Here is a 26,433-nt window from a genome sequence, read left to right as displayed (position 1 = left end):
TTCAAGGAAACCACCCCAGAGAAACTCTTCAACAAGGAAGCAGCCAGGACCCCAACAATCTGGCCCTGGCCTCCCCTCTGCTTTCATCTAGCACCACCCTTTCCAGTGCACTCCCTGTTCCAGACATACTGTAAAAGAATCCCAAATTCATTTACGCTCCCTCGGTCCTCAGTACCTGCAGATTCTTTCCCTCTGCCTGGACCCTTCCTTCCCTGCATTTGGGGTCTTTTTTTTCCTATGGCGCTCCACTGAGTTTGTCACATCCTCCAGGAAGCCTGCCTGGCTGCCCACCCACCACCCCTCCATCTGTGCTCCAACCAGCCCTCTGGACTTTCTCCATCATGGCACCCACCGCCTTGCACTGCGACTGCAACCTTATCTGCCATTCCCACTGGGCTGCACAGAGACTGTGCCTTTAATCTCTGGAACGAGGTAACCAGAATGGCCCATGTCCTCCTTCCTCCTGTTGCAAACTTCCACCTGCGATGACCAGCCCACCATGCTGCTTTTCAAAGCTGATCCCTCAGTCCCTTTCCAGGCCCGTCATTTAGACCCATCATTTCTGTCTCCCTGCCCAGCCTCCTGTCCTCCCAGCCCCTCAGGCCCCACTGCAGCCACACCTGGCCAGCAGCTCCTTGGTCTGGTCAGTGAGGATGGCACTGTCTGCTTTCACCATACAGGCCAGCGCAGAGATGACACCCGCCTTCAGAAGCCGCTTCACACGCATGTCTATAAAGTCCTTCTTGTCCTGGGGAGATGAAAAGGGTGGCAATGGAGAAGGGGCCTGCATGCCAGGCCAATTTGTATTGGAACCAATGACAGGGCATATCTGAATTCTTGAGGTCTGTTGAATGGTCCCCAGAGATACCCACACCCTAATCCCTAGGACCTGTGAATGTATGACTTTACAAAAGCAAACGTGACCTTGAAGGTGAGATTAAGGATCTTGAGATGGGAAGATAATCTTAGTTATCGTGTGGGACCAATGTAATCACAGGGTTTTTATAAAAGGGAGGCAGGGGCTGGGCACAGTGGCTCATGCCTTTAATCCCAGCACTTTAAGTGTCCAAGGTGGGAAGATCACTTGGAACTAGGAGCTCAAGACCAGCATGAGCAACATGGCTCAAGACACTATCTCTACAAAAGATTCAAAAATTAGTCAGGTATGGCTGGGCACTGTGGCTTACACCTGTGATCCCAGCACTCTGAGAGGCCAAGGCAGCGGATCACCTAAACTCATGAGTTCAAGACCAGCCTGAGCTAGAGTGAGACCCCTGTCTCTAAAAAAATAGCCAGGTGTGGTGGCAGGCACCTGTAGTCCCAGATACTCAGGAGGGTGAGGCAAGAATTTGAGGTTGTTGTGAGCTATGACGCCACAGCACTCTACCAGGGGTGACAAAGTGAGACTTTGTCTCAAAATAATAAAAATAAAAAACAAAGGTGTTGTGATGGGTACCTGTAGTCCCAGCTACTCAGGAGGATGAGGCAAGAGAATCACTTGAGGCCAAGAATTTGAGGTTGCTGTGAGCTATGAAGCCACGGAACTCTATCAGGGGTGACAAAGTGAGACTTTGTCTCAAAATAATAAAAATAAAAAAAAAATTTAGCCAGCTGTGGTGGCATGTGCCTGTAGTTCCAGCTACTCAGGAGACTGAGGCAGGAGGATCTGTTGAGCCAAGGGTTTCAGGCTGCAGTGAGCAATGATCCGGCCGCTGCACTCCCGAAAAAAGGGTTGGGGAGGGAGGCAGGAAGAACAGAGTTAGTACTAGATGTGAAAATGGAATGGAAGCAAGAGGTTGAAGGAATGTAGGTGGCTTCTAGAAACTGAAAAAGGCAAGAAAACAGATTCTTCCATCCAGTTTCCAGAAGGAACCAGCCCAGTTGGCGCCTTCATTTTAGCCCAGTGAGACTGATTTTAGGACTTCTGACCTCTAGAACTGTAAGAAAATAACTGCTATTTTAGGTCAGTGTGTTTGTGGCAGCGTGCTATACAAGCAATCTTAGATACCCTTCTCCAGAGCCTTTTTCCCAGACAAATGCCAAGGGGTACCCAGCATGTCTTGCCTGAGGGCTGATACCGTAAGATAATCAACCCCAAAGACCCTCTCATTCACAGAGGAGTGAAATAAAGGAAAGATAATCTAAAACATCAGATGACCCTTTTCTTGGGGGCAGGGAGAGAATATAGGCTGGAGTAAAAGGAAATGAGACAGCAGATGAAGCTGCCACAACAATGGATTGGGTTTTGCTGAAAACCCAAAGTCAACCCAGGGTTGAACAGTCACCACAGACAATCCTCAGAGTGGGGATTGGTCGGGAAGAGGCTGACCGTCATGGGCAATCTTTAGAAACCACATCCAAACTTTGCAGCCACAGAACACTCATCTCTGCTCTCGCATGGAGGAAATCCTCTGCGCTTTTACAAATGATGCAGAGCGTGCCACGGCCATGTGGAAAACACAAAATCATAACTGCATTCTGATCACAACTGTGAAAATAAAAAATGATGCCATGGCACTCTACCAAGGGCAACAAAGTGAGTCTCAAAAAAAAAAGAACTGTTTGCCAATCATAATGTAAATTCTTTGTACTCATATACACAGCCACTCAATCAGCATTGTTATACATCTCAGGCCCCACTGTCAGTTAAAAATAATTTCTCAGGGGTAGCTGTGAAATCAAAAGAAACTGCAAACTCTTGGAATTAAAAATTCTGTTCTGGGCGGCGCCTGTGGCTCAGTCGGTAAGGCGCCGGCCCCATATACCGAGGGTGGCGGGTTCAAACCCGGCCCCTGCTGAACTGCAACCAAAAAATAGCTGGGCATTGTGGCAGGTGCCTGTACTCCCAGCTACTCGGGAGGCTGAGGCAAGAGAATCACTTAAGCCCAGGAGTTGGAGGTTGCTGTGAGCTGTGTGATGCCACGGCACTCTACCATAAAGTGAGACTCTGTCTCTACAAAAAAAAAAAAATTCTGTTCTCTGACTTGTAAAAAAAAAAAGATGCTAAGAGGCCTGGCATGGTGGCTCATGCCTGTAATCCTAGCAGTCTGGGAGGCTGAGGCAGGTGGATTGCTTGAGCTCATGGGTTCAACACCAGCCTGAGCAAAATCAAGACCCCCATCTCTACTAAAAATACAAAAACTCAGGCAAGAGGATCTCTTGAGCCAGAGAGTTGAAGGTTGCTGTGAGCTATAACGCCACAGCACTCCACCCACAGCTACAGCTTGAGACTGTCTCCAGAAAAAAAAAAAAAAAAAATGCTGGGCAGCACCTGTGGCTCAGTGAATAGGGCACGGACCCCATATACCGAGGGTGGTCGGTTCAAACCCGACCCTGGCCAAAGTGCAACAAAAAATAGCCGGGCGTTGTGGCGGGTGCCTGTGGTCCCAGCTACTGGGGAGGCTGAGGCAAGAGAATCGCCTAAGCCCAGGAGCTGAAGGTTGCTGTGAGCTGTAATGGCACAGCACTCTACCAAGGACAATAAAGTGAGACTCTGTCTCTACAAAAAAAAAAAAAAAATGTGAAACTTAGTAAATGTAGAATGTAAATGTCTTAACACAATAACTAAGAAAATGCCAGGAAGGCTATATTAACCAGTGTGATGAAAATATGTCAAACGGTCTATAAAACCAGGGTTTGGTGCCCCATGATTGCATTAATGTACACAGCTATGATTTAATAATAAAAAAAAATGCTAAGAATAAACAAAAGCCCTGGTAAGTAACAAGACATACGAAAATGCTAACAGTGATCATGTGGAGACTATGTTGTTATGAGTGGTTATTCTCTGCTATCTTTTTCTTTTTTTCATTTATTTCCACACCATGATTATATTACTTTGGGGAAGGGGGTAATCCAAACCATTTTACTGGCTGGGGATATACCCATATGCAAATCACACCTTGTGTGCAGGGAAGCACCAGGGAGGAAGGGCCCCAGACTTAGCACCCACATTACAAATCCAGCCATCCCAGAAAACCCACAGCATTATAAGTTCTGGAAACATGATATAAAATTGTCTTATATCTAACCCACATGCAACAAACGGAAAGTGCTAAGGTTCCTGGTCTGTGCTTTCTCAGGCTACAAAATTAAAACTAAGAAAAAACATGAGCGCCATCTGGTGGGCACATGGACCATCATCCTCCTCAGTTGCTCTGAAACATCATCTTATCCCCCATCATCCCAAACACACCTGCACAGCACCTGTCACCACTCTGCCCCATTCCATCTCCTCTGGAGGCCAGCTGGCACAGACCTCTCCCAGGCCATCCTTGCACCCACCTTGGGGTGTTCCTCAGGGACGTGCTGCTTGGAGAACTTGGCGAGCTGGACGAGCTCTGGGATGACCTCCTTGACATCATAGCTGTTGGTGCAGTTCACCAGGGTGGTGGCCACTGAGTACAGGATGGTCTTGTCACTGCTCTGGAGCCACAAGATGGGGGGAAGGCAGAAAATACGCGTTAGGGCCCTGCACCCATAGCTCAGTAGTTAGGGCGCAGACACTGGAGCTGGCAGGTTCGAACCCAGCCGAGGCCTGCTAAACAACAATGACAACAGGGCCGTGCCTGTGGCTCAGTGAGTAGGGCGCTGGCCCCATATGCCAAGGGTGGCAGGTTCAAACCCAGCCCCAGCCAAACTGCAACAACAAAAAAAATAGCCAGGCGTTGTGGAGGGTGCCTGTAGTCCCAGCTTCTTGGGAGGCTGAGGCAAGAGAATTGCTTAAGCCCAAGAGTTGGAGGTTGCTGTGAGCTGTGATGCCACAGCACTCTACCAAGGGCAACACAGTGAAATCTGTCTCAAAAAAAAAAAAAAACACGCCTTAGGATGGCTCCTTCACAGGGCCAGCAAGTTGGGTGGGGAGGAGTGCTCCTAGCACAGAAGGAGAGGGGTGGTTCTGCTCATAAAGGCAACAATAAATATCTCCTGGGCACTCAACAGCTCCCCTAACAGAGAGTAGGAACCTTCTCCGAGTGGCCGGGCAAGGTGGCTCATGCCTATAACCCTCGCACTGTGGGAGGCTGAGGCAGGTGGATTGCCTGAGCTCAGGAATTCGAGACCAGCCTAAGCTAGAGCCAGACCCCATCTCTAAAAATAGCCGGGCACTGTGGCGGGTGCCTGCAGTCCCAACTACTTGGGAGGCTGAGGCGAGAGCATCACTTGAGCCCAAGAGTTTGAGGTTGCTGTGAGCTATGATGCTATAGCACTCAACCCCAGGGCAACTGAAGCACTGGTTCAAGACAAACAAACAGAAGGACTCTTCCTCTCGAGTACCTTGTTTTGTGCCTCTTTCAAAAGCCCCCTCAGTGTTGAAACTAGTTGATCAAAAACACAATTCAAGAAGAGGGTAAAAGGGGGTTGGTAAATTCCCACTGAAGGGGTACAAAGGAGGGGTCCATGGCATACTTCTTGTTGCAGTTTGGCTGGGGCTGGGTTCGAACCTGCCACCCTCGGTATATGGGGCAGGCGCCTTACTCACTGAGCTACAGGCGCCGCCCATATGGCATACTTCTTGAGTGAAGGACTCAACTGCAACTTGTACTTTACCTTGCCAACCCAAACAATATAAGATAACTGTATGTATCCTTGTACTAATTTTTTTTAATTTTGATTAACTATCCTCAAAGTACCAAAAAAAAAAAAAAAAAAAGCCCAGTCTGACACTTTCCCATCCAGCTGGGTTGGAGATGGGGTGAAAGTTGGACATGCTCTGGTCTGGCCATGGTGAAAATCCCTCCCACACTTTTTCCCTTTACTAATTGAAAAGAGCCAGGAAGTTGACTCAGCAGAGGAAGGAAAGGATCCGGGAGGAGTAGGGGGGAAGAAAGGGCCCACCCAGGCCAGATGCTGTCTTTGGTCCCTCAAGACCTCCCTTCCAGAAGGCTCAAAACAACATACTGTCCTGTTGTTCGTCTCCCCGCTGCCTGGAAGGCATAACGAGCAGCGGTGAGTCCACTCCTGAGAGTCAGGAAGAGGGAAATGACCAATCCAGGTTGACACCAGGGTAAGGGGTAGAGATAGAATGAGGATATGGGGTCCCTTCCCTGTGGGAACCAGCTTAGAGAGCAGTCTCCTTGCCTTGGCCAGCTCAAACATGGCCTGCAGGGCCGGGACGTCCTGGACAAAGTCATCCTTCACATCGGCGTCCAGCGTGAGGTAGGCCAGGCCCTCCACGGCCCAGCGCCGGGTCCGGGTGTCTATGGACGCATTGCACAGCCACCTGGAAGTGGGGAAGAGCTGCTGGGAAGGGTGCCAGGGTCAAGAGAGTGAAGTGACTTCGGGGTAGTGGGCAGCGAGTGAGGCCCTTTTACTATCTGGTGTCCATGAGTGCGCATGCCAGAGACCCCTACACAGGAGCCAGGAGGAGAGAGAGGATCGGCGGAATAGAGGCCCCTTACTTGCGGCACTGTTTGGCCAGTTTCTCTGTCGACCCTTCAGCAAACTGCCTGAGACCATAGTCTGTGCCGCCAGCAGAGCCGAGCTTACAGAGACCCTGTAGAGAAGGGAGACACCACAACTTGGGGACGAGGCCACGCTCCAACAGTTCCCTGTCGTCAGAACACTTTCCCCCAGTTTCATTGTCTGGATGTACCTCTACACAGATTATAGTACTTGGGTGGGCCCCAGGAGCACCTTCCCTGATGCTTCTAGGTTAGGGTAGATGCTAGCAAGGCAGCAGGGTCTTACCCTGGCCCTTTCCCCACTATTTTGACTTTACAGATGTTTCATGTCTGGATATTTTGAAAAATCAGAATAAGGCCAGGTGCAGTGGCTTACACCTGTAATCCTAGTACCCTGGAAGGCCAAGGCAGGTGGATTGCTTGATCTCAGAAGTTTGAGACCAGCCTGAGTAAGAGCAAGACCGGGCTGAGGCAAGAGAATCACTTGAGCTCAAAAGTTTGAGGTTGATGTGAACTATGATGCCAAGGCATTCTACCCAAGTACCCAGGGCAAAAGAGTGAGACTCTGTCTCAAAAAAAGAAAAAAAAAAAGAAAGAAAAGAAAAGAAAAATCAGCATAAGACGATACTAATGATATCTGAAAACCAAAGGTAAACCTTGTTATGGTACCAGAAAATGGGCAGATTAATCTCATCTTGTGAATAATAGATTTGATGTGCAAAATTTTACCCAGGGGGAATTGGACTCCTCTCAGTGAGGAAAAAAAAAATTTTTTTTCCATAAGAGAAAACTCACAATGGCAGAAGCTAAAATTAGTTTTCTAAAAATTGATGTCAACAAAAAGGTAGCAATGACTCCGTCTCGACTCATAATTGTTTATAAAAAAAAACAAAATCTCTGTCTCGGCGCCTGTAGCTCAAGCGGCTAAGGCACCAGTCACATACACCAGAGCTGGTGGGTTGGAATCCAGCCCGCGCCTGCCAAACAACAATGACAACTACAACCAAAAAATAGCTGGGCGTTGTGGCGGGCGCCTGTAGTCCCAGCTACTCGGGAGGCTGAGGCAAGAAAATCACGTCAGCCCAGGAGTTGGAGGTTGCTGTGAGCTATGTGCCACGGCACTCTACCCAGGGTGACAGCTTGAGGCTCTAACTAAAAAAAAAAGAAAGAAAAACAAAGTATCAATGTAAATAACTTCAGTAAAATAAAGCAAATGAAGGACACACACAGACTTTTTGGATTTTCTCGGAAAATACTTTTTGGACACAAGCTCATCAGTGTTAGTGTTTCATAAGCACAAAGGCTTCTGAGCATCCTCGGGCTATGCAGCAGAGCCCAGCACCCTGAGTCTGCATCCTCACAGCTCCTGCCTATCATCCTGCTCTGCAGAGGCTGTGCATGGGCCCAGGTGCACCCCCACCACCGACAGAGATCTTGGCTCATTCCTCCTGGTGTCCCCTGCGCCTGGCCTGGTGTCTGTTCCAGGAGGGTGGGTAGCACCACTCACCACCAGCGTGCGAATCTTGATCTTCTCATTTTTGGTGTTCTTGTAGATCTGTTTGAGCAGTAACACGCCATTGGTGATGATGAAGGTGGCACGGCTGAGCTTAGTGGAGGCGTGGATGAGGGCCTCCACGGCCACCAGCTGGTCCGTCTCACGCTCCGAGCCACACAGCGCCACCATCATCTCCATCACACCTTTCATTCCCAGCAGCTGATTGCCCAGGTCGAAGGGGCCCTGAAGGATTCCTGACACTGTCTGGATGGCATTCACGTTCTTGTCCATGTCCTGGGGGTCAAACTTGCCCCTAAAACAGAGGGCAAGGGTAGTCAAGAGAACTGGCCTTTAGGGTGGAAAGAGTGTGAGATTTACATCCCGCCTCCACCATTCATGTGCTGTGCGACGTTGGGCAATTCACTGACACGCTCAGAGTCTCAGCTCGCTCCTCCTCAGAGTTTTAGTGAGGACAAATGACACTGCAGAGGGGACTCAGGGGTCGACATGCAGAAAATTCATTAGACAGAGCTCTTGGGAAGAGAAGGAAGCAGGTCTGGTCAGAGGGAGGTACTGGACTGCCATCCAGTCGCCCCACAGCCTCAGCCTGAGAAGAGTTCCGGGGCTGAGACGCCCTTCAAACTTGTTACAAGTTGGGTGGGATGAGTCTTCGAATACCAGCTCCCTGGGAAGGTGAGATAGCTCTCCTCTCTCCTCAGCTGAAGTAAGTGCCAAAGAGAGGTGACAGCTGTCAGCCAACAGCCTTTGCAGCGGAACAGTACAGCAACCACAGCCACACAAAAGGGCCCACACAGGGCCCGGCACACTGCACCACTCTGCAACATAGCCTCAACTGGTCACCCTGTCTGGTGACCTGGTCTCAGTCCCTTCCCCTGTCAGTGAGAGTGTGGGCTTGATGTCCGGGAAAGTTCCGCCTTGCTTTCAGGATCTATCGTCACCTACTCTGGGACAGAGTCTCTGCATAGGGATGTCAGGAGTGACCTGGCTTCTGATGCTTCGGCGACCTTCCCAAGGTCTGCCCTCGGAGCTCTCTCCTGATGCCAACTGGTGCCCAAATGTCCACACAGCCCCCCCGACAGGGCAAGTGTATCACATCCTTGCTGCTGGATGACCCGGAGGGGCCTCCATCAAAAAGCCCCAAAGAGGACTAGCTGAAGAACAGTTACTGGAAATCAGTTTGGGTTGTCCTAAGGGACTCAAGACGTGAGCAGGAAAAGCTGAAGCTGAGGTAGAGAAAGACAGAGAAGCCAGAGGAGCTTTAAGAGAACCAGAGTCAGGAATTAGTAGATGCTGTGGGGCAGAGCAGGAGTTGGCACATCTGGGGAGCAGAGGATGACTTGTGTATGTTAAAGAATTAAAAGAAAAAGATGGGAAAAAGACTTATACGCTTATGTGCTGCAAATATAAAATGTTTACTCTCTGCCTTGCCTTTTATAGAAAAAGTTTATAAACACCTGGAATAGAGAAAGGAAAGGCAGCGTCAAGGTGGGGTCTTCCCCATCTCCGACTCACCTGGAGTCTTCACCACACCTGGAGCGTTTTTAAGCGTGCAGCTTCCTGGGCCACACCTAAGGCCACTGAGTTAAGGGCAAGTGTCCCAGAAATCCGAATAACTTACAACTTTGAGAATCATTGCAACAAAAGGTTAAAAGGCTGTGTAATAGAGGGAAAAAAAGGATGAGGACTCATAAAGAGAAACAGAGCCCCAGAGAGACACCTGAGCCACAGTGATGATGGAGCAGAGGAGAGAAGACCCGGGAACTTCAGTGGCTGAGGGCCCCACCCCGGTCTAGACTCTGCAAAGCCACATGTCCTTAAAGTCTCCCAGAGCCAGGCCTCCCCCCTTGACTAGCTGACCACAGAAGCCAGTGATAGGTTTAAAACACATCCAAAAAAGATTTTGACATTCCTCCCTTCAAAAAAAGGAAACCTAATTCTCTCCCTGAAATGGAGGCCAGTCTTACTGACTTGCTTCAAATAAATGTGGCAGAAGTGGATAGTGTGTGACTTCTGAGATTATAGAAACCTTACCCCTTCTACCTGGCATCCTCTTGGGTCACTCACTCGGAGAAGCTACATGGCAAATGGTGAGGACACTTCAACAGCCTGTGGGGGCCGGGTGCAGGGGCTCACACCTGTAATCCTAGCACTCTGGGAGGCCAAGGTGGGTGGATTGCTTGAGCTCATGAGTTTGAGACCGGGCTGAGCAAGCACAAGACCCCATCTCTACTAAAAATAGAAAAACTAGCCAGGCGTTATGGGGGGGGTGCCTGTAGTCCCAGCTACTTGGGAGGCTGAGGGAAGAGGATTGATTGAGCCCAAGAGTTTGATGTTGCTGTAAGCTATGATGCCACAGCACTCTACCAAGGGCAACAAAGTAAAACTCTGTCTCAAAAAAAAAAAAAAAAAAGAACAGCCTGTGGAAAGATCCACATGGGGAGAAACTGAGGCCTCCCACCAAACAGCCCAGCAGCAACATGCCATCCATGTAAGTGCGCCATCTTGGAAGCAGATCCTCCAGCCCCAGTCAAGCCTTCAGATGGCTGCAGGCCCAGCCTAAATGTGACTGTAACTTCACAAGAGACTCCACGCCACAACCACTCAGCCAAACCACTCCCAGGTTCTTGCTCTACTATGAGCTGATAAATGATTGTTGTCATTTTAAGCCACTACTTTTTGGGATAACCTGTTACACAGCCATAGATAACTGATACACAGCCTGACTCACGTGATGTATTCCTCACAGATCTTGCGGAAGTGATCTCTCTCTGGGTCACAGCGCAGGTCGTCGTAGAGCTTGTTGATGAGGATAGAAGCCAGCATGCGAGTGTTGTCCGTCAGGGGCAGGCAGGACGGCAGATCTGGAACCTGCCCCACCACCTTCAGGATCTTCCTCAGGCCTGCAGGGTAGACAGCAGGGAGCATAAGATGCTTGCTGAGCTCTGTGCTCACAAACACAAGACCGTCCCATCAGCAGCTTCTCTCCAGCCTTCTCCGTAGGCAACACATGATTTATCTGGAGGGATGTGTAAGAGAAGGGAGTCTAGAGACCCCCCAGGTTCAATCTGGGCATGGTGGCTCATGCCCATAATCCTTTTGGGAGGCCAAGGTGGGAGGATCACTTGAGCCCAGGAGTTTCAGACCAACTAGAGCAACACAGCAAGATACTGTCTCTCAAGAGGGGAAAAAATTAGCCCAGAGTCTTGCTCTTGCTCAGGCTGGTTTGCTTAGGCTCAACTCCTGGGCTCAAGCTATCCTCTCACGTTGCCTGCCCAAAGTGTTGGGAGTATAGGTGTGAACCGCCTCACCCAGCCAGTTTTTTGTTTTTTGGTTTTTTTAGAGACAAGGTCTCACTGAGTCACCCAGGATAGAGTGCAGTGGCATGGTTGCAGCTCACCACAGCCTCCACCTCAGCTTCACGAGTAGCTGGAAACAGGGATGAATTTAAAAAAAAATTTTTTTTTTTAGACAAAGCCTCAAGCTGTCACCCTGGGTAGAGTGCTGTGACATCACAGTTCATAGCAACCTCCAACTCCTGGGGTCAAGCGAGTCTCCTGCCTCTGCCTCCCAAGTAGCTGGGACTACAGGCGCCCGCCACAACACCCAGCTATTTTTTGGTTGCAGCCGTCATTGTTGTTGGCGGGCCTGGGCTGGATTCGAACCCGCCAGCTCAGGTGTATGTGGCTGGTGCCTTAGCCGCTTGAGCCACAGGTGCCAAGCCCATTTTTAAAAATTTTATATATGTGTGTGTATTCACACACACACACACACACACACACACACACACACAGTTTTTGAAACAAGAGACTTATTTTGTCACTCTTGGTAGAGTGCTATGGTGTCATAGCTCACAGCAATCTCAAACTCAAGCTCAGGAATTTGAGACCAGCCTGAGCAAGAGTGAGACCCAATGTCTATAAAAAACTAGACAGTGTTATGGCGGGCACCTGTAGTCCCAGAAGGCTGAGGCAAGAGCATCACTTGAGCCCAAGTTGGTGAAATCTAATTTGTATTTTTATGCTTGCCCTATTTGTTAGGTAACTCCACCAAGATGTTTGGGGGTATGTTTGGGTACTTTCTGGGTGTGCTCGGGCCCTAACTTACATCTTCTGCCTTTTCCCAGCTTCTTGGTTGGGACTAAAGACCCTTTCCCGACAAGAGTCTCATCTCTTTCACTTTCTGCTCAGTGCCCTGGTGCCCACCTGAAAGGCTTACGTGAGCCCCGAGCCCTCCCACCTCCTCACCGTTATCCACCACGTAGATGGTGCGCGAGTTGTCGTGCGTGGCAAGGTCCTTCCTGGGGACGTTCTTATTGAGCAGGTTCAGTGCCTGGTCCCTGCCCTGGCCAGACACCTTCTTACTGACCAGCATGTCCAGCAGGTGGCTGGTGATCTGCTTCAGGTCCTTCTTGGTGTCTGAGGAACCAGAGGACAGGGGTAAATAGACAAGTGCGGGGAGACTGAGCTTGAAGATCTAGGAGTGGCAGCAGGGTGAGGCTCTGGACACGCTGAATCCACTGCTTTCTGGACACGTAAATTTCCCAGAAGAGTATAGTATTACCCATATCACCCCCCAAAGGGGGAGAAATTCCTAGACAACACCCCCACGGTGGTCCTCCAGACACCCTGAACACTGGCTTCTATGACAACCCACTCCATCCTTAGACAGCAATGGTTCTTAGAAAGCTCTTCACTCCCAGCAGCGACTGGCAGAGCTCCAGGGACACTTCATATAGTTTTTAATAAACTGATTGAGTAAAATGTTTTCCAGAGAGGAAATGTATACTCCTCGTAAATTTCACTCCCCACAGACCCAGGCATGCTGAGAGCTTGAATACGGGCCTCTGCCTATGATGCTAGGACCTTCCTGCTCACTGTGGATCTAACAAAGTAAACGCCTCTTCCTGATGTTGCCCTGTCTGGTCTCCCTGAGACTTACAGATTTTTGTACTCGTTCTAGGATGGAGCCCAAAGGGAGGAAGCCAGGCAGAAAATAAACCACATGTCAGAAATAACAACGAATGAAGGAATGGGGCTCTGTCACATGGAGAAGGGAAGACAAACGTGGATATGACAGCTTGTTTTCAGTTAAAAGTATGACATAAGAGTGAGAAAACAGACTTATTCTGTGACGCTCCAAGGGGCACAGCTGGGACCAGCGGTGGGTAGAAGGTGGAAGGAGAGAGATTTGAAATCGACAGGTGGAAGAATTTCATAAAAAGAGACGCCCACTCGAAAGCAGTCGTGGCAGACTGTACACTGGTGGCCCCAGGAAGCACATGTCAGAATTCCCACTTAAGGGATCTCCTCCCACGCTGGCCCCGGGATGCTCATGGGCCCCGTGACACAAACAGAGGCTCAAAAGTCCTGGTACACTGGGACTTGTCCATTCAGAATCAGCCACCATGTTACAAAGGAACCCAACGTGGCCACTACGGAGGCCAGGGGGAAAAGCCAAGGACTCCTGTCCAACATCTTTAGTTAAACACCAGCCACACAAGTGGAGCCATCTAGAACCTTACAAAAATTCTAGCTCAGAGAGAGGAAGTGACTAGCTGACCACTGCCAGAGGAAGTCAGAGCCGCATAGAGAATCCAGGGCTCCAAAAGATTAATATGAATAATTTATAAATAACCCAATAATAAATTTTAAAGATTGATATCCCAACAGAAAAACCAGGGCTCCAAAAAGTTAATATTAATAATCTATAAATAACCCAATAGATAAATTTTGAAAATTGATATCCCAACAGATAAAAATAGGCAACAACATGAACAAACCATCTAAAGATAAAGAAATCCAAATGGCTAACAAAAATAAAGAAAAATGGTCCATCTCACTAGTAATTTTTTTTATTCAAACAAGATGATTTTAAACTAATGAATAGAAAAAAATTATTTATTTTATTTATTTTTTTGTTTTTATTTTATTTTTTTTTTTGAGACAGAGTTTCACTATGTTGCCCTCGGTAGGGTGTCATGGCATCACAGCTCACAGCAACCTCAAACTCTAGGGCTCAAGCAATTCTCTTGCCTCAGCCTCCGAAGTAGCTGGGACTACAGGCACCCAGCACAACATGAGGCACCTTTTTTTTTTTTTTTTGTCATTGTTGTTTAGCAGGCCTGGGCAGGGTTTGAACCTGCCAGCCCTGGTGTATGCGGCCTGTGCCTTAACCACTGAGCTCCAGGCACCAAGCCTAATGAATAGGAAAATAGCTTTAAGAATGATAGTACTCAGGGTGGTACCTGTGGCTCAGTGGGTAGGGCACCGGCCCCATATACTGAGGGTGGCAGGTTTGAACCCGGCCTCGGCCAAACTGCAACAAAAAATAGCTGGGCGTTGAGGCAGGTGCCTGTAGTCCCAGCTACTCAGGAGACTGAGGCAAGAGGATCGCCTAAGCCCAGGAGTTGGAAGTTGCTGTGAGCTGCGACACCACGGCACTCTACCAAGGGCAACAAAGTAAGACTCTGTCTCAAAAATAAATAAAAAAGAATGATAGCATTCAAATCTGAGAATGTGTTGATATGGAAACTCCCAGCATCACTCGGTCAGAGTACAAATTGATGCACCCTCTCAGAAAGGAATTGGAAGGCCAGATGAAGGAACTTTAGTCATGTTCATGGCTCAGTAGACTCAGTATTCCCATTTCTAAAATAATGCTCGGTGTAGAGAAAACATAAAACTATTCGTAGTAGAATTCCAATTTTGTTAAACAGATATTTATGTGGCTGGATAGTAAAAGGAAAGCTATAAGAGATAGAGGTGTCCAACCTATGGCCGTGGGCTGCATACAGATTACTTGAAGACTCTTGCTTATCTGTGGTGTCAGATATCATAAGAAGTATGTATGGACCTTTTCTTTTGTTCCTCAGCTTCAGTTAGTATTTGTGTATTTAATGTATGGCCAAGATCATTCTTATTCTTCCAATATGCAGCAGAAAAGCAAAAAGGTTGGACACCCCTGAATCACAGTTGTGATAATAGTGGTTAAATGAATGGGTGATTATAGGTAATTTTTTTTTTTTTGTAGAGATAGAGTCTCACTTTATCGCCCTTGGTAGAGTGCCGTGGCATCACACAGCTCACAGCAACCTCCAACTCCTGGGCTTAGGCGATTCTCTTGCCTCAGCCTCCCGAGTAGCTGGGACTACAGGTGCCCGCCACAACGCCCGGCTATTTTTTTGTTGCAGTTTGGCCGGGGCTGGGTTTGAACCCACCACCCTCGGTATATGGGGCTGGCGCCCTACTCACTGAGCCACAGGCGCCGCCTGGTAATTTTTTTTAATCTTTACATAGTTCTACGTTTTTCTAAATTTCTTCAGGAAGCCTCTGTTATTTTTCTAAAATGGTAGTAAAAGGTATGTAATCCATACATTAAAAATGTATGCGATACACACATAAAATTGAGCACTTTGATCATGTTCAGGGGCATCAACTGTACTCACAGTGTTGTGCAGCCATCACCATAATCCAGCCACAGAACTTTCCTCATCCTGCAAAACTGAAACTTTCTCCCCATGAAACAATCCCCATTCCTCCTCCTCCTGACACACACCTTCTACTTTCTGCCTCCAGGGATCTGACCGCTCTAAGTACCGCCTGTGAGTGGCCCCCTACAGTATTTCTCCTTTCGTGACTGCCTTATTTCACTAGCATAAAGTCCTCAAGGTCCACCCATGTTGTAGCATGTGTCAGAAGACTGAATCATATCCCATCGTCTGTCTACACCACATTTTGCTTATACGGTTATCTGCCAGTGGATGCTTGGGCTGTTCCCCTCTTTTGTGAATACTTCTGCTCTGCCTCTGTTACTTTTACAACCAGAAAATACAAATAACAATAAAACTAAGCCACCACCACACACAGGGAATGCCCAGTCTGTGCTGATGACTGACTTTCTCCTTCTTCCCCTATATCCTTGAACTCAAAGTCGGCTCCTACCTAGAACCAGGGCCTCCTCCTTCCCTCGACGCTCCTGCTTGTCCTCCCCAGACAGGGAGTCGATGATGGCTTGGAGCAGGTTGCAGACAGCCAGGGATATCTCCTCATTCTCCACGGACATGAGGCTGCAGATTTGGTCTATCCGTACAGCATGCAGAATTGCTGTGGCCTAGACCCCCAGCGAGAACCACAGTCAACCTCCCTGCTCCCCACTTTCAGCTGCCATGCTGGTTACAGGGTGTGTGACAACCATCCCCATCCCACCCTATGCAGTAGAGAAATAGGCCAAGCAGCTGATGCCTCATGGGGTCCCCAGTCCAGGAAAGCTCTTGACACAGTCATGTCCCTTTCCAGAGGTCACAGCTGTGCAGTCCCAGAGAGTGGCCACTCACCCTATGGAGCTGTTGGGCAATTGCAATGCAGCAAGACCACATTTAAATGTGCTGTGAGTGTAAAATACACAAAGAATTTCAAAGACTTAGCATGGAAAATATGAAATATAATAGTCTTTGCATTCATCTCTTCCCCAGAAACCACTTTCAACAAACTTATCTTTGCTGAACCCATTTCCAGTTCAGAGAAAAAAAAAACTGGCGTACTCTTTAGAGTAGACTTTGTATCAAATTCTATTGATGCCAGCCACAGCCCCCACCAAGTGTATCACCCTCCAGATACTTGGACCAGCAGCCATCCTCTCCACCTGCCCCACAGCCAGGCCCTCACCCTGGCTCGGTGGCCACTGCACATGCCAGACAGGGTCCGCACTACAGCCAGCACCAGCTCAGGCCTCTTAGTGTCCAGAAGCTGCAGCAGCAAGGCCACCCCATCGCCCTGGAAGATCTTCTCAGCCCCTGCTTCCTCACGGCCTAGGACAATGAGGTTGTTGGCAGCCTAAGGAAGGAAGAGGTAATGTGGGTCATAGGGGAGATATGGCCACCCAGGCTTTGACCATGGACCAAATAAAAGAGCTGGTGCAAAAACTGGGTCTTGAGAACATCTGTCCATTCTCTCACTTTATAATCCTCCTCCTGGAAACACAGCCCAAGAACATAATACAAAAGTAGAAACAAAGTTACTGGCATAAAGACTAAGTTGATACAACATATGGCAACCTTTAAAATTATAAACAAAGGAGGCCAGGCAGGGTAGCTCTTGCCCATAATCCTAGTACTCTGGGAGGCTGAGGCAAGTGGATTGCCTGAGCTCACATGTTCCAGACCAGCCTGAGCCAGAGCAAGACCCTGTCTCTAAAAATAGCCGGGTGTTGTGGTGGGTGCCTGTAGTCCCAGCTACTTGGGAGACTGAGGCAAGACAATTGTTTAAGCCCAAGAGTTTAAGGTTGCTATGAGCTGTGACGCCACAGCACTCTACCAGGGGCAACAAAAAATAAATAAATAAAAATAAAATAAAATCATAAACAAAAAGACTAAGAGCAACTTGAAAAAAAAACATTGGTAAGGTGGTGCCCATAGCTCAGTCTGTAGGGCACCAGCCACATACACCTGGGCTGGTGGGTTCAAACCCAGCCCGGGCCAGCTAAAACAATGACAACCGCAACCAAAAAACAGCCAGGCATTGTGGCAGGTACTTATAGTCCCAGCTACTTGGGAGGCTGAGACAAGAGAATCTCTTATCCCCAAGAGTTTGAGGTTGCTGTGAGCTGTGACAGCACTGCACTCATACCCAGGGCAACAGCTTAAGACTCTGTCTAAAAACAAAAGGGTGTAGCCGGGCGTTGTGGTGGGCGCCTGTAGTCCCAAATACTCGGGAGGCTGAGGCAAGAGAATCGCTTAAGCCCAGGAGTTGGAGGTTGCTGTGAGCTGTGTGAGGCCACGGCACTCTACCAAGGGCCATAAAGTGAGACTCTGTCTCTACAAAAAAATAAAAATAAAAAAAAAAGGGTGGCGCCTGTGGCTCAAAGGAATAGGGTGCCGGCCCTGGCCAAAAACCGCAAAAACAAAAAGTAAGTATAATCAGTATCAGATGTTTACTCTGACTGCACTTATGCTAAAATCAAGCTGTGTGTATATTCTTTTGGGGACAGACCAGAAAAATGAAGTGTTCTCGTGTGGAGAATTATTTCCTTAAAACTTTTCCTTTAATGTGGTTTTGGCATTTTTCTGTGTGTTTGCCTATTCAAGGGAATCAGAAATTGTAGAAATTCTCAGGAAGGCGGAAGGTGTCGAGGAGAAAGAACACTAGATGGGACCCGAAAGCCCTGGGTTTGAGCTCTGATTCTGCTGCCTGTTAGCTGTGTGAGCTTAGGTGAGCCGAGGCACCTCTCTGAGCCTCATCTGTAAAATTAGTTAGTTGAACTAGAAGGGTCCCAGCTCTCCTCCCACCAAATGCTTTTCACAGTCAGGATACATGAATCTTTAAAGGCCCCAGATCTGGAGCAGGAGCTCTCAAGCAGGACTTGAGAACCCAAGGGCTGAGAGAACTCAAGAGATGGGAGAAAAAAACAGGTGGGTAAAGAGATGGGGAGTAGGCTGCTGTGGAGGGAAGTGATTACAGCATTCCAGACAAACATAACCACAACCAGCACTATCAGCTAAGGCTTTGTACTTTACAAAAAATAAATAAATAAATAAACTGGCCAGGTGCAGTGGCTCACACCTATAATCCCGGTACTTTAGGAGGCACAGATGGAGGATTGCTTGAGGCCAGGTGTTCAAAACCAACCTGAGCAACATAGCAAGACCCCATTTCTACAGAAAAATTTTTTTAAATAAAATAATTTTTTTTTTTTTAGACAGAGTCTCAAGCTGTCACCCTGGGTAGAGTGCTGTGGCATCACAGCTCACAGCAACCTCAAACTCTTGGGCTTAAGCGATTCTCTTGCCTCAGCCTCCCAAGTAACTGGACTACAGGTGCCTGCCACAATGCCCGGCTACTTTTTGGTTGCGGTTGTCATTGTTGTTTTAGCTAGCCTGGGCCAGGTTCGAACCCACTAGCCTTGGTATATGTGGTTGGCATCCCACCCACGAGCTATGGGTGCCACCAATAAAAGAATATTTTAGAAGTTTTTTTTTTTCTTTAGAGACAGACTCACTGTGTCACCCTCAGTAGAGTGCTGTGGCATCACAGCTCACAGCAACCTCAAACTCTTGGGCTCAAGTGATTCTCTTGTCTCAGCATCTCAAGTAGCCGGGACTACAGGCACCAGCCACAATGCCTGGCTATTTTTTGTTGCAATTGTCATTGTTGTTTAGCTGCTCCAGGCTGGGTTCAAACTCACAAGCCTCGGTGTAGGTGGCTGGCGCTATAACCATTGTACTACAGGAGCCAAGCCAGAAGTTGTTTTATCTATTACAACTCATATATCTTCACAAGTGTTTGTTATGGAAAAATATGTTCATATTTTGTAGATTTATTGACCATAAAACTAACAAAAATTCCCCAGGTCTTGTCTGTCAATCTTACAAATGTGAAACACTCAAATGTTCCATTTTTTTTCCTCAGAAAAATGAAAAAAGAGAATGTGAAAAAAGTGCTATAGATTTGGTTTTAGAGGATGATTGGTAAATATTTTTTTTTTCATTTTTTTGGCCAGGGCTGGGTTTGAACTCGCCACCTCCCGCATATGGGCCCGGTGCCCTACTCCTTTGAGCCACAGGCACCACCCATTTATTTTCTTTTTTTTTTTTATATTGGTAAATATTTTAATATTTCAAAATAATTTCTTTATAATATTTCTCATGGCCAAAATTACGGTGAGGTAAATGAGGCCCTTGTCTTGGGTGCAAAATTTAAAGGGACAACAAAAAACTCAATAGTGAACATAAATAAGATTTAATGCAATATTTTTAAAAGTAAAAATCAGTACCAAAAAACTCATGATGAACATGAGTTTATGAAAAATTTAAATAGACTGGGCGCTGTAGCTCACACCTATAATAATCCTAGCACTCTGGGAGGCTGAGGACAGTGGATTGCTTAAGTTCACGAGTTCAAGACCAGCCTGAGCAATAACAAGACCCCATCTCTACTAAAAATAGAAAAACTGGAGCGTCGCCTGTGGCTCAAAGGAGTAGGGCGCCAGCCCCATATACCGGAGGTGGTGGGTTCAAACCTAGCCCCTGCCCCCCCCCAAAAAATAGAAAAACTGGGGCAAGAGGATCGCTTGAGCCCAAGAACTTGAAGTTGCTGTGAGCTATAATGCCACGGCACTCTAGTCACGTGCCTGAGTAAGACTATGTCTCAAAAGAAAAAAAGTATAAATAAAGACAGGATCCTAATCTCAACCCTCGATATAATTTTTTAATGTGCTTATAATTTGGCCAATTTTCCTTCTATTTCCTCAAGGACTCCCCAACTCCCAGCCTCCCTACACCCCAGAATGGGGCTACTCCCGGGACTGTCAGGTACAGAGTGCGCCCTCTGCTGGATAGCCGGCGTTAACCGCGCTCACCTTTTCCAGCTTATCAGCGTCACTATTTTCGTCCAGGAGAATCTCAAACATCTTTTGTACCCTGGCGTCTGTGGAGAACTGCACACGGAGCTGAAGAGATAGGAAGGAGCGGGGAAAAAGGCAGGGAGGGTCCACATCATTTCAGTCTGTTCCACATAGTTCACCTCAGTAACTGTAAGACTATCTACCCTGGGCCATGGCACATTCATTCATTCATTCCACAAACATTTACTGAATAACTACTGTTCTAGATGCTAGGGAGAGAATGGTGAACAAAATCTAGTTACATTCCTTATCCCATTTGCTCATCCCCAAAGTCTTGGAAGGCAAGGGATCATCAACCTGATTTTAGAATTCTAGTGAACAATTAGCTATAGAGGTGGTGCCCATAGCCCAGTGGTTAGGGCACCGGCCACATACACTGAGGCTGGCGGGTTTGAATCCAGCCCAGGCCTGCTAAACAAGAATGACAACTACAACAAAAAAATAGCCAGGCATTGTGAGCCTGTAGTCCCAGCTACTCAGGAGGCTAGGCAAGAGAATTGCTTAAGCCCAAGAGTTAGAGGTTGCTGTGAGCTGTGACGCATAGTGAGACTCGGTCTCAAAAAAAAAAAAAATTAGCTATAGACATTTAAATAGGAACTAAAGCAAATATGTCTCCAGGCTGAGAAACATTTTTTTCTTCTCTTTTTTGTAGACTTTGCATTTCATACTTTTAAGTGAGTGTATATATTTTTTTTTCTTTTTTTATTTTCTGAGACACAGTCTTCTGTTGTCCTGGGGTTGAGTGCTGTTGATTGCTTACAGAAATCTCAAATTCTTGGGCTCAGGGGATCGCCTTGCCTCAGACTTTCAAGTAGCTGGGACTACAGGTACCCACCACAACGCCTGTCTAGTTTTTCTATTTTTATTTATTTTTGTTTACTTATTTTTTTTTGAGACAGTCTCATTTTGTTGCCCTTGGTAGACTGCTGTGGCATCATAGCTCACAGCAACCTCAAACTCTTGGGCTCAAGTGATTCTCTTGTCTCAGCCTCCCAAGTATGTGGGACTACAGACACCCACCACAACGTCCGGCTATTTTTAGAGACGAGGTCTCACTCTGGCTCAGGGTGTTCTCAAACCTGTGAGCTCAGGCAATCTGTGCGCCTCGGCCTCACAAAGTGCTGGGCTTACAGGCGTGAGCCACCACACGCAGCCTAGTTTTTCTATTTTTAGTAGAGACAGAGGCTCGCTCTTGCTTAGGCTAGTCTCAAACTCCTGAGCTCAAGCAATCCACCCGCCTCAGCCTCCCAGAGTGCTAGGATTACAGGTGTGAGCCACCGCATCTGGCAGGCTCAGAAATTTGAGGCAGTTTGCTGGCACCACTTCCAGCAAAGTGAAACCACTAAGTTTGGATGTCCAGCCCCTCGGGCACCCCACCCAAACTCACTGCTCTCCGTCTTTCCTAAAATGACCCAAATGATCATCACCCCTCATCTCACCAGCCCCTTATGTACCTCCTGCTAATTTATCCTGCTGGTTCACAATCCCACCATTTTTTCTGGGGTGAAGAGAAGTCTACCTTTTCCCCAATCCTGCTCTGATTTCTCCATTGTTGGTCCTTGAGTCTGCACCATGGGCAGCAGGCTATGGTCCCACCACAGGGCTGCTCCAGACGCACTGGGGTTCTGAGTCTCAGAGCAAAGGGCTGATGGATCGATTGCCCTCCTGCTCTTACAGAGAGGAAACCAACACTCCCAAGAGGTCCTCTGAAATTAGCAGCTGAGCCAGGACTGGGGTGCAGGAGCTGTCATCTCTGGTCCAGGTTCTCCCCACCCCACTGCATTTTCCTAGAAAAGATTTTATGTTGTTCCTGGGTCCTGACTCCCCTCTATTCCTCCTCAATATCCTCCACTTCCCAGGTAGCTCATGGTACCTAAAAAATAAGATTATGGGGCGGCGCCTGTGGCTCAGCGGGTAGGGCGCCGGCCCCACATGCCGAGGGTGGTGGGTTCAAACCCAGCCCCGGCCAAACTGCAACAAAAAAATAGCCGGGCGTTGTGGCGGGCGCCTGTAATCCCAGCTACTTGGGAGGCTGAGGCAAGAGAATCACCTAAGCCTAGGAGTTGGAGGTTGCTGTGAGCTGTGTGACGCCACGGCACTCTACCAAGGGTGATAAAGTGAGACTCTGTCTCTACAAAAAAAAAAATAAATAAGATTATGTGGCAAACACACTAAGTTATAGTAATCTTTTCTGAAAGCCTCTGTCTGAAATTTAAAAGACCTGTGATCTGGCCTTGGCTCGTTCGTGCGCTCACGGCCAGTGCACCTGCTCAGTTTTGCTGAGGAGCCTGTGCCAGTGCCAATGCCACTTGCCGTCTGCATCTCAGAACATGGAGATCCTACTGCCCTAACCCATCCCTGCTAGAATGCGGAGGGGCTGGGCAGTCCAGTTTGTGGGAAGGGGGCCAGCTTACCTTCTCCTGGATGCTGGTGTTGAGCCTCCTCAGCGTCTCCTGGAAGTTCTGGTTCCGTGGCTCTAGGGTGGCACAACGCTGCACATCCTTGAAGGCCTGGTCCAGCTTCCCCAGGTGCTCCAGTGCCTGGCATCGCCGATACAGAGCCTTGATGTCCGAGGAGTTGATGTCGATGGCTATCGAGGGGAGACAGGAAGGGCCTCGAGCTGCAGACCAGTGTCCTCACTGCCCCATGTCCAAAAATCATGCTGTATAATCACGCTGGGTTTCCGTGTCTTTCTTGGAGATTATCCACCCTTATGGACTATCTTGCTCACACTTGCCCTTTGTTAGAGGGACAGTACGATCCAGAGAGTCTCAACATAAGAAGAGAGTTTAAGGGTCATCTCATCTAATTCCTGATGCTCCAGTCTCGGCTACAGGATCCCAGCCAAGGGCTCATCAAATTGGTGCTTGCATACCTTCAGTAATGGGGAGCTCCCTCCTGCTCAAGAGAGCCAGGAGCTTCATCAGAAAACCCTTCCCTCTTCCTACCTTAAATATACTGCCTGTGACATTGCCAGTTTATCTTAAGTCTAGCCCTGGAACCCTGAGATGAAATCCAATCCTCTTTTTTTTTCAATCCTTCTTTCTTGTGACGGCCTTTTAGGTACTTGGAAGCAGCTCTTTGTCCCACCTGGGAGTTGCCTTCTCTGGGCTAAATATTGCAGCTCCTTCAACTGCTCACCCCAGAATGTTTCTAGTCTCTTCACCAGCTGGGTCCTCTCCCTTCTGAACTCACTCAAAACTTTCCCTAACATGATAACCAGATCAAAACCCAGCACCGACTACCCGAAGGAGAAGGTGAGAGGAAAGGTTTGGGTGCGGGAGCCTCACCTCTGGAGGCATCTGAGGCTGCCTGGACGTAGCTCTCCTGAGAAATGGGGGAGGAGAAGACTCGGTTAATGCGGACCCAATGCAGAGACTGCCAGAGAGCGTCCCCAGAGTGAGGGGAGAGGGCTTTCAGGCTAATAGAGGTCCAAGGAGTACCCCTTTACTGGGCATGGAAAAGGAGACAGGCTTTGGCAGCAGGCAAACCCAAGTTTGAATCCCGACTCTGCTAGGACCTGGAGAGCTTGGCAAGTTACTTAAGCCCTCTGAGCCCTGTCTTTTCTGCTATGTGAATGCAGCTACCTCACAGGGCTGTTACCAAGATGCCATGAAAGAGCATGTAGAGGGCGGCGCCTGTGGCTCAGTGAGTAGAGCGCTGGCCCCATATGCCGAGGGTGGCTGGTTCAAACCCAGCCCCAGCCAAACTGCAACAAAAAAATGGCTGGGCGTTGTGGCGGGCACCTGTAGTCCCAGCTGCTCAGGAGGCTGAGGCAAGAGAATCACGTAAGCCCAAGAGTTAGAGGTTGCTGTGAGCCGTGTGACGCCACGGCACTCTACCTGAGGGCGGTACAGTGAGACTCTGTCTCTACAAAAAAAAAAAAAAAAAAGCATGTGGAAAGCTCCTGGCATCAGGCTGATTCTGATCTGGGTGAGTTTCTCTCTTTCCAGAGTAGTGGGTCAGGCAGTTGGAAGGACCCTTCTCCAGCCTGAAGGGTCCAGGTGAGCCAGCTGGCAAAGGGGACAATTCCTACTCCACATCCTTGCCCTCCAGCCCCAAGGACCCTCCCACTCCATCCCACCATTTGGGCTCCAGACCATTTTCAGGCCACAGGCTGCCCGGTTCCGATAGAGTGTGGCCAGCAGGGTCTTGTCCTTGGTCAGCTTCAGGGCCTGGCTGTAGCTCTTTGTCGCAGCCTTGTAGTCCTGGAGCTGGAAATGCTGGTTCCCCTCCTCCTTCAGCTGGACTGCTTCTACCTCTGCCATCTATGGGGACAGGAGCAGCTCTGGCCAGCCAGTCCCTCACCCCATATACCCCAGATCTGAGGTCCAGGACTCCAGGCTCCCCTCCCACCAGAGCAGAAGGCAGGATTCTGCCTGGAAGGAACCCACACCAGCACCCTCCAATTCATTGCCCCAGAAGGACATGACAGCATTTGTTTGGAGCTTGGCCCACGTTGAAATGGGTCTCAGAGTCCCTGTGCCTTAACCCCAGTCCTTCCCAGGAGGTGAAGCCACTATGTCAAAGGCCTTGAAAGTCTGTCTTGTCCCTCCCCAGTCCAGGGAACACTGGTCCACCTCACCTTCTCAGAGAGGACAATGCTTTCAATTGGCCCCTGTGGTGCTGCTCCCTTGAGCTCTCCTGGGTCAGCCTCCGCCAGCCAGCCTCAGTCTGCACCTCCCAGCCCCCAAACAGGAGATTTTGTCACCCCTGCCAGTGGCTTCAGACCATATTTAGCCACAGAGGCAGGTGCCCCTGGAGTCTGTCATTGATACTCAGGGCCCTCCCTCTGCTCAGACTGGACAGTCCTGGCCACATGGAGGTGCTGACTGGCCACTGCCTGAGCTCCTTGCTCGGGGGTGTCCTGGGGGCTCCAGCATTCATATCCCAAAGAGTGAGAGAAAGATCCAGAAGTGACAGGACCCCCTACCCGCACAAAGATAATGCTCCTTCTCCACCGCTATCCCAGATAAACACTCTTCCCTCCCTCCCCCCAACCATTGCTATTTCTGGAGCAGAGTGACAGCTGAGGGGCTGACAGACTTGGACACACAGAGCAGCTGCCCAGGTCTCCAACCAACTGGAGACTTCCAGAAATGCCTTTCTGTGGGGTGGGGAGGAGGAGCAAAGAGGTAAAGTTCCTTCCCTTCTACTACTTGTTCACAACCCCTCGATCCATCAGAATTCACTTGTAGGAAATGTCCTTGCTTTTCAGAAAGACCACAGGACTGGGCAGGGCCCATAGCTCAGTGGGTAGGGCACCTGCAACATACACCCGGGCTGGCGGGTTTGAACCTGGCCCAGGCAAGCTAAACAATGACAACTGCAAGAAAAAAATAGCCGGGCATTGTGGTGGGCACCTTAGTCCCAGCTACTCGGGAGGCTAAAGCAAAAGAATCGCTTAAGCCCAAGAATTGCTGTGAGCTATGATGCCACTGCACTCTACCCAGGGCAACACAGTAAGATTCTGTCTCAAAAAAAAAACCACAGAACTTGCTAACTCAGTTTAGTGTAAGTCAGTGGATTGTTTGTTCTGGTCTGTTTGTCCACACTGTATGAGTGGGCTGTGTGTGTCCTGCATAAGACTGAAATCTCTTAGGAAAGGGATGGGGTAGACTGGAGAACTGTATCCCCCCACACACACACCTGACTGGGAGCTCTCTTGGGACATGCGGAGGCTCCCTCTTCACAAGGGGGTCTTCCTGGAACAAGAGCCATGTATTCACCATCACAGAGGGATACCGAGAGAGAAAGCACTTTGGATCCTCTTCTTTTTATAAGGATATCAGTTCTATCTGATTAGGGCCCTATCATATGACTTTATTCATTAACCTTTATTACCTTCTTATAAGGCCTATCTCTAAATACAGTCACATTGGAGTTAGGGTTTCAACATATGGACATAGGGGACAAGGGCACAATTCATTCCATAACAGCTCCAGACAGAGAAAATTGCACATGCAAAATCACTGATGCAGGAAGGGCTATGATTTGGAAGAACTCAGGAAAAGCCAGAAGGATTTAATCTAAAAGAGAGAGGAGATAGCAAGGCTGAGGGGACCATTATAAAAAGTTGGGTTTTTTCCTGCATGTAAGGGAGCCATTGCTGGGGGTTAG

General features: G+C 48.6%; 1 protein-coding gene across 1 annotated transcript in view; it reads right to left on the bottom strand.

Moving 5' to 3' along the window:
* UNC45B (unc-45 myosin chaperone B) overlaps positions 1–25,022 on the bottom strand; it is a 34,005-nt gene extending 8,983 nt beyond the window's left edge. The window contains exons 1-14 of the mRNA XM_053569160.1: positions 24,899–25,022; positions 24,414–24,581; positions 23,604–23,640; positions 22,728–22,903; positions 20,269–20,358; positions 16,581–16,748; positions 15,858–16,026; positions 12,162–12,332; positions 10,646–10,817; positions 7,909–8,209; positions 6,399–6,493; positions 6,068–6,220; positions 4,285–4,420; positions 621–748 (exon numbers count right to left, since the gene is read on the bottom strand). Of these exons, the coding sequence (XP_053425135.1) occupies positions 621–748; positions 4,285–4,420; positions 6,068–6,220; positions 6,399–6,493; positions 7,909–8,209; positions 10,646–10,817; positions 12,162–12,332; positions 15,858–16,026; positions 16,581–16,748; positions 20,269–20,358; positions 22,728–22,903; positions 23,604–23,640; positions 24,414–24,581 (1,964 nt within the window). The 5' untranslated portion in view covers positions 24,899–25,022. The remainder of the gene's footprint in view (positions 1–620; positions 749–4,284; positions 4,421–6,067; positions 6,221–6,398; positions 6,494–7,908; positions 8,210–10,645; positions 10,818–12,161; positions 12,333–15,857; positions 16,027–16,580; positions 16,749–20,268; positions 20,359–22,727; positions 22,904–23,603; positions 23,641–24,413; positions 24,582–24,898) is intronic.
* Between the last annotated feature and the right edge of the window lie 1,411 nt (positions 25,023–26,433).

Source organism: Nycticebus coucang, chromosome 18 (genome assembly GCF_027406575.1).
Source record: "Nycticebus coucang isolate mNycCou1 chromosome 18, mNycCou1.pri, whole genome shotgun sequence".
Lineage (NCBI taxonomy): Eukaryota > Metazoa > Chordata > Mammalia > Primates > Lorisidae > Nycticebus > Nycticebus coucang.
Note: the sequence above shows the minus strand (reverse complement) of the source record. Positions and strands in the feature narration are given on the sequence as shown.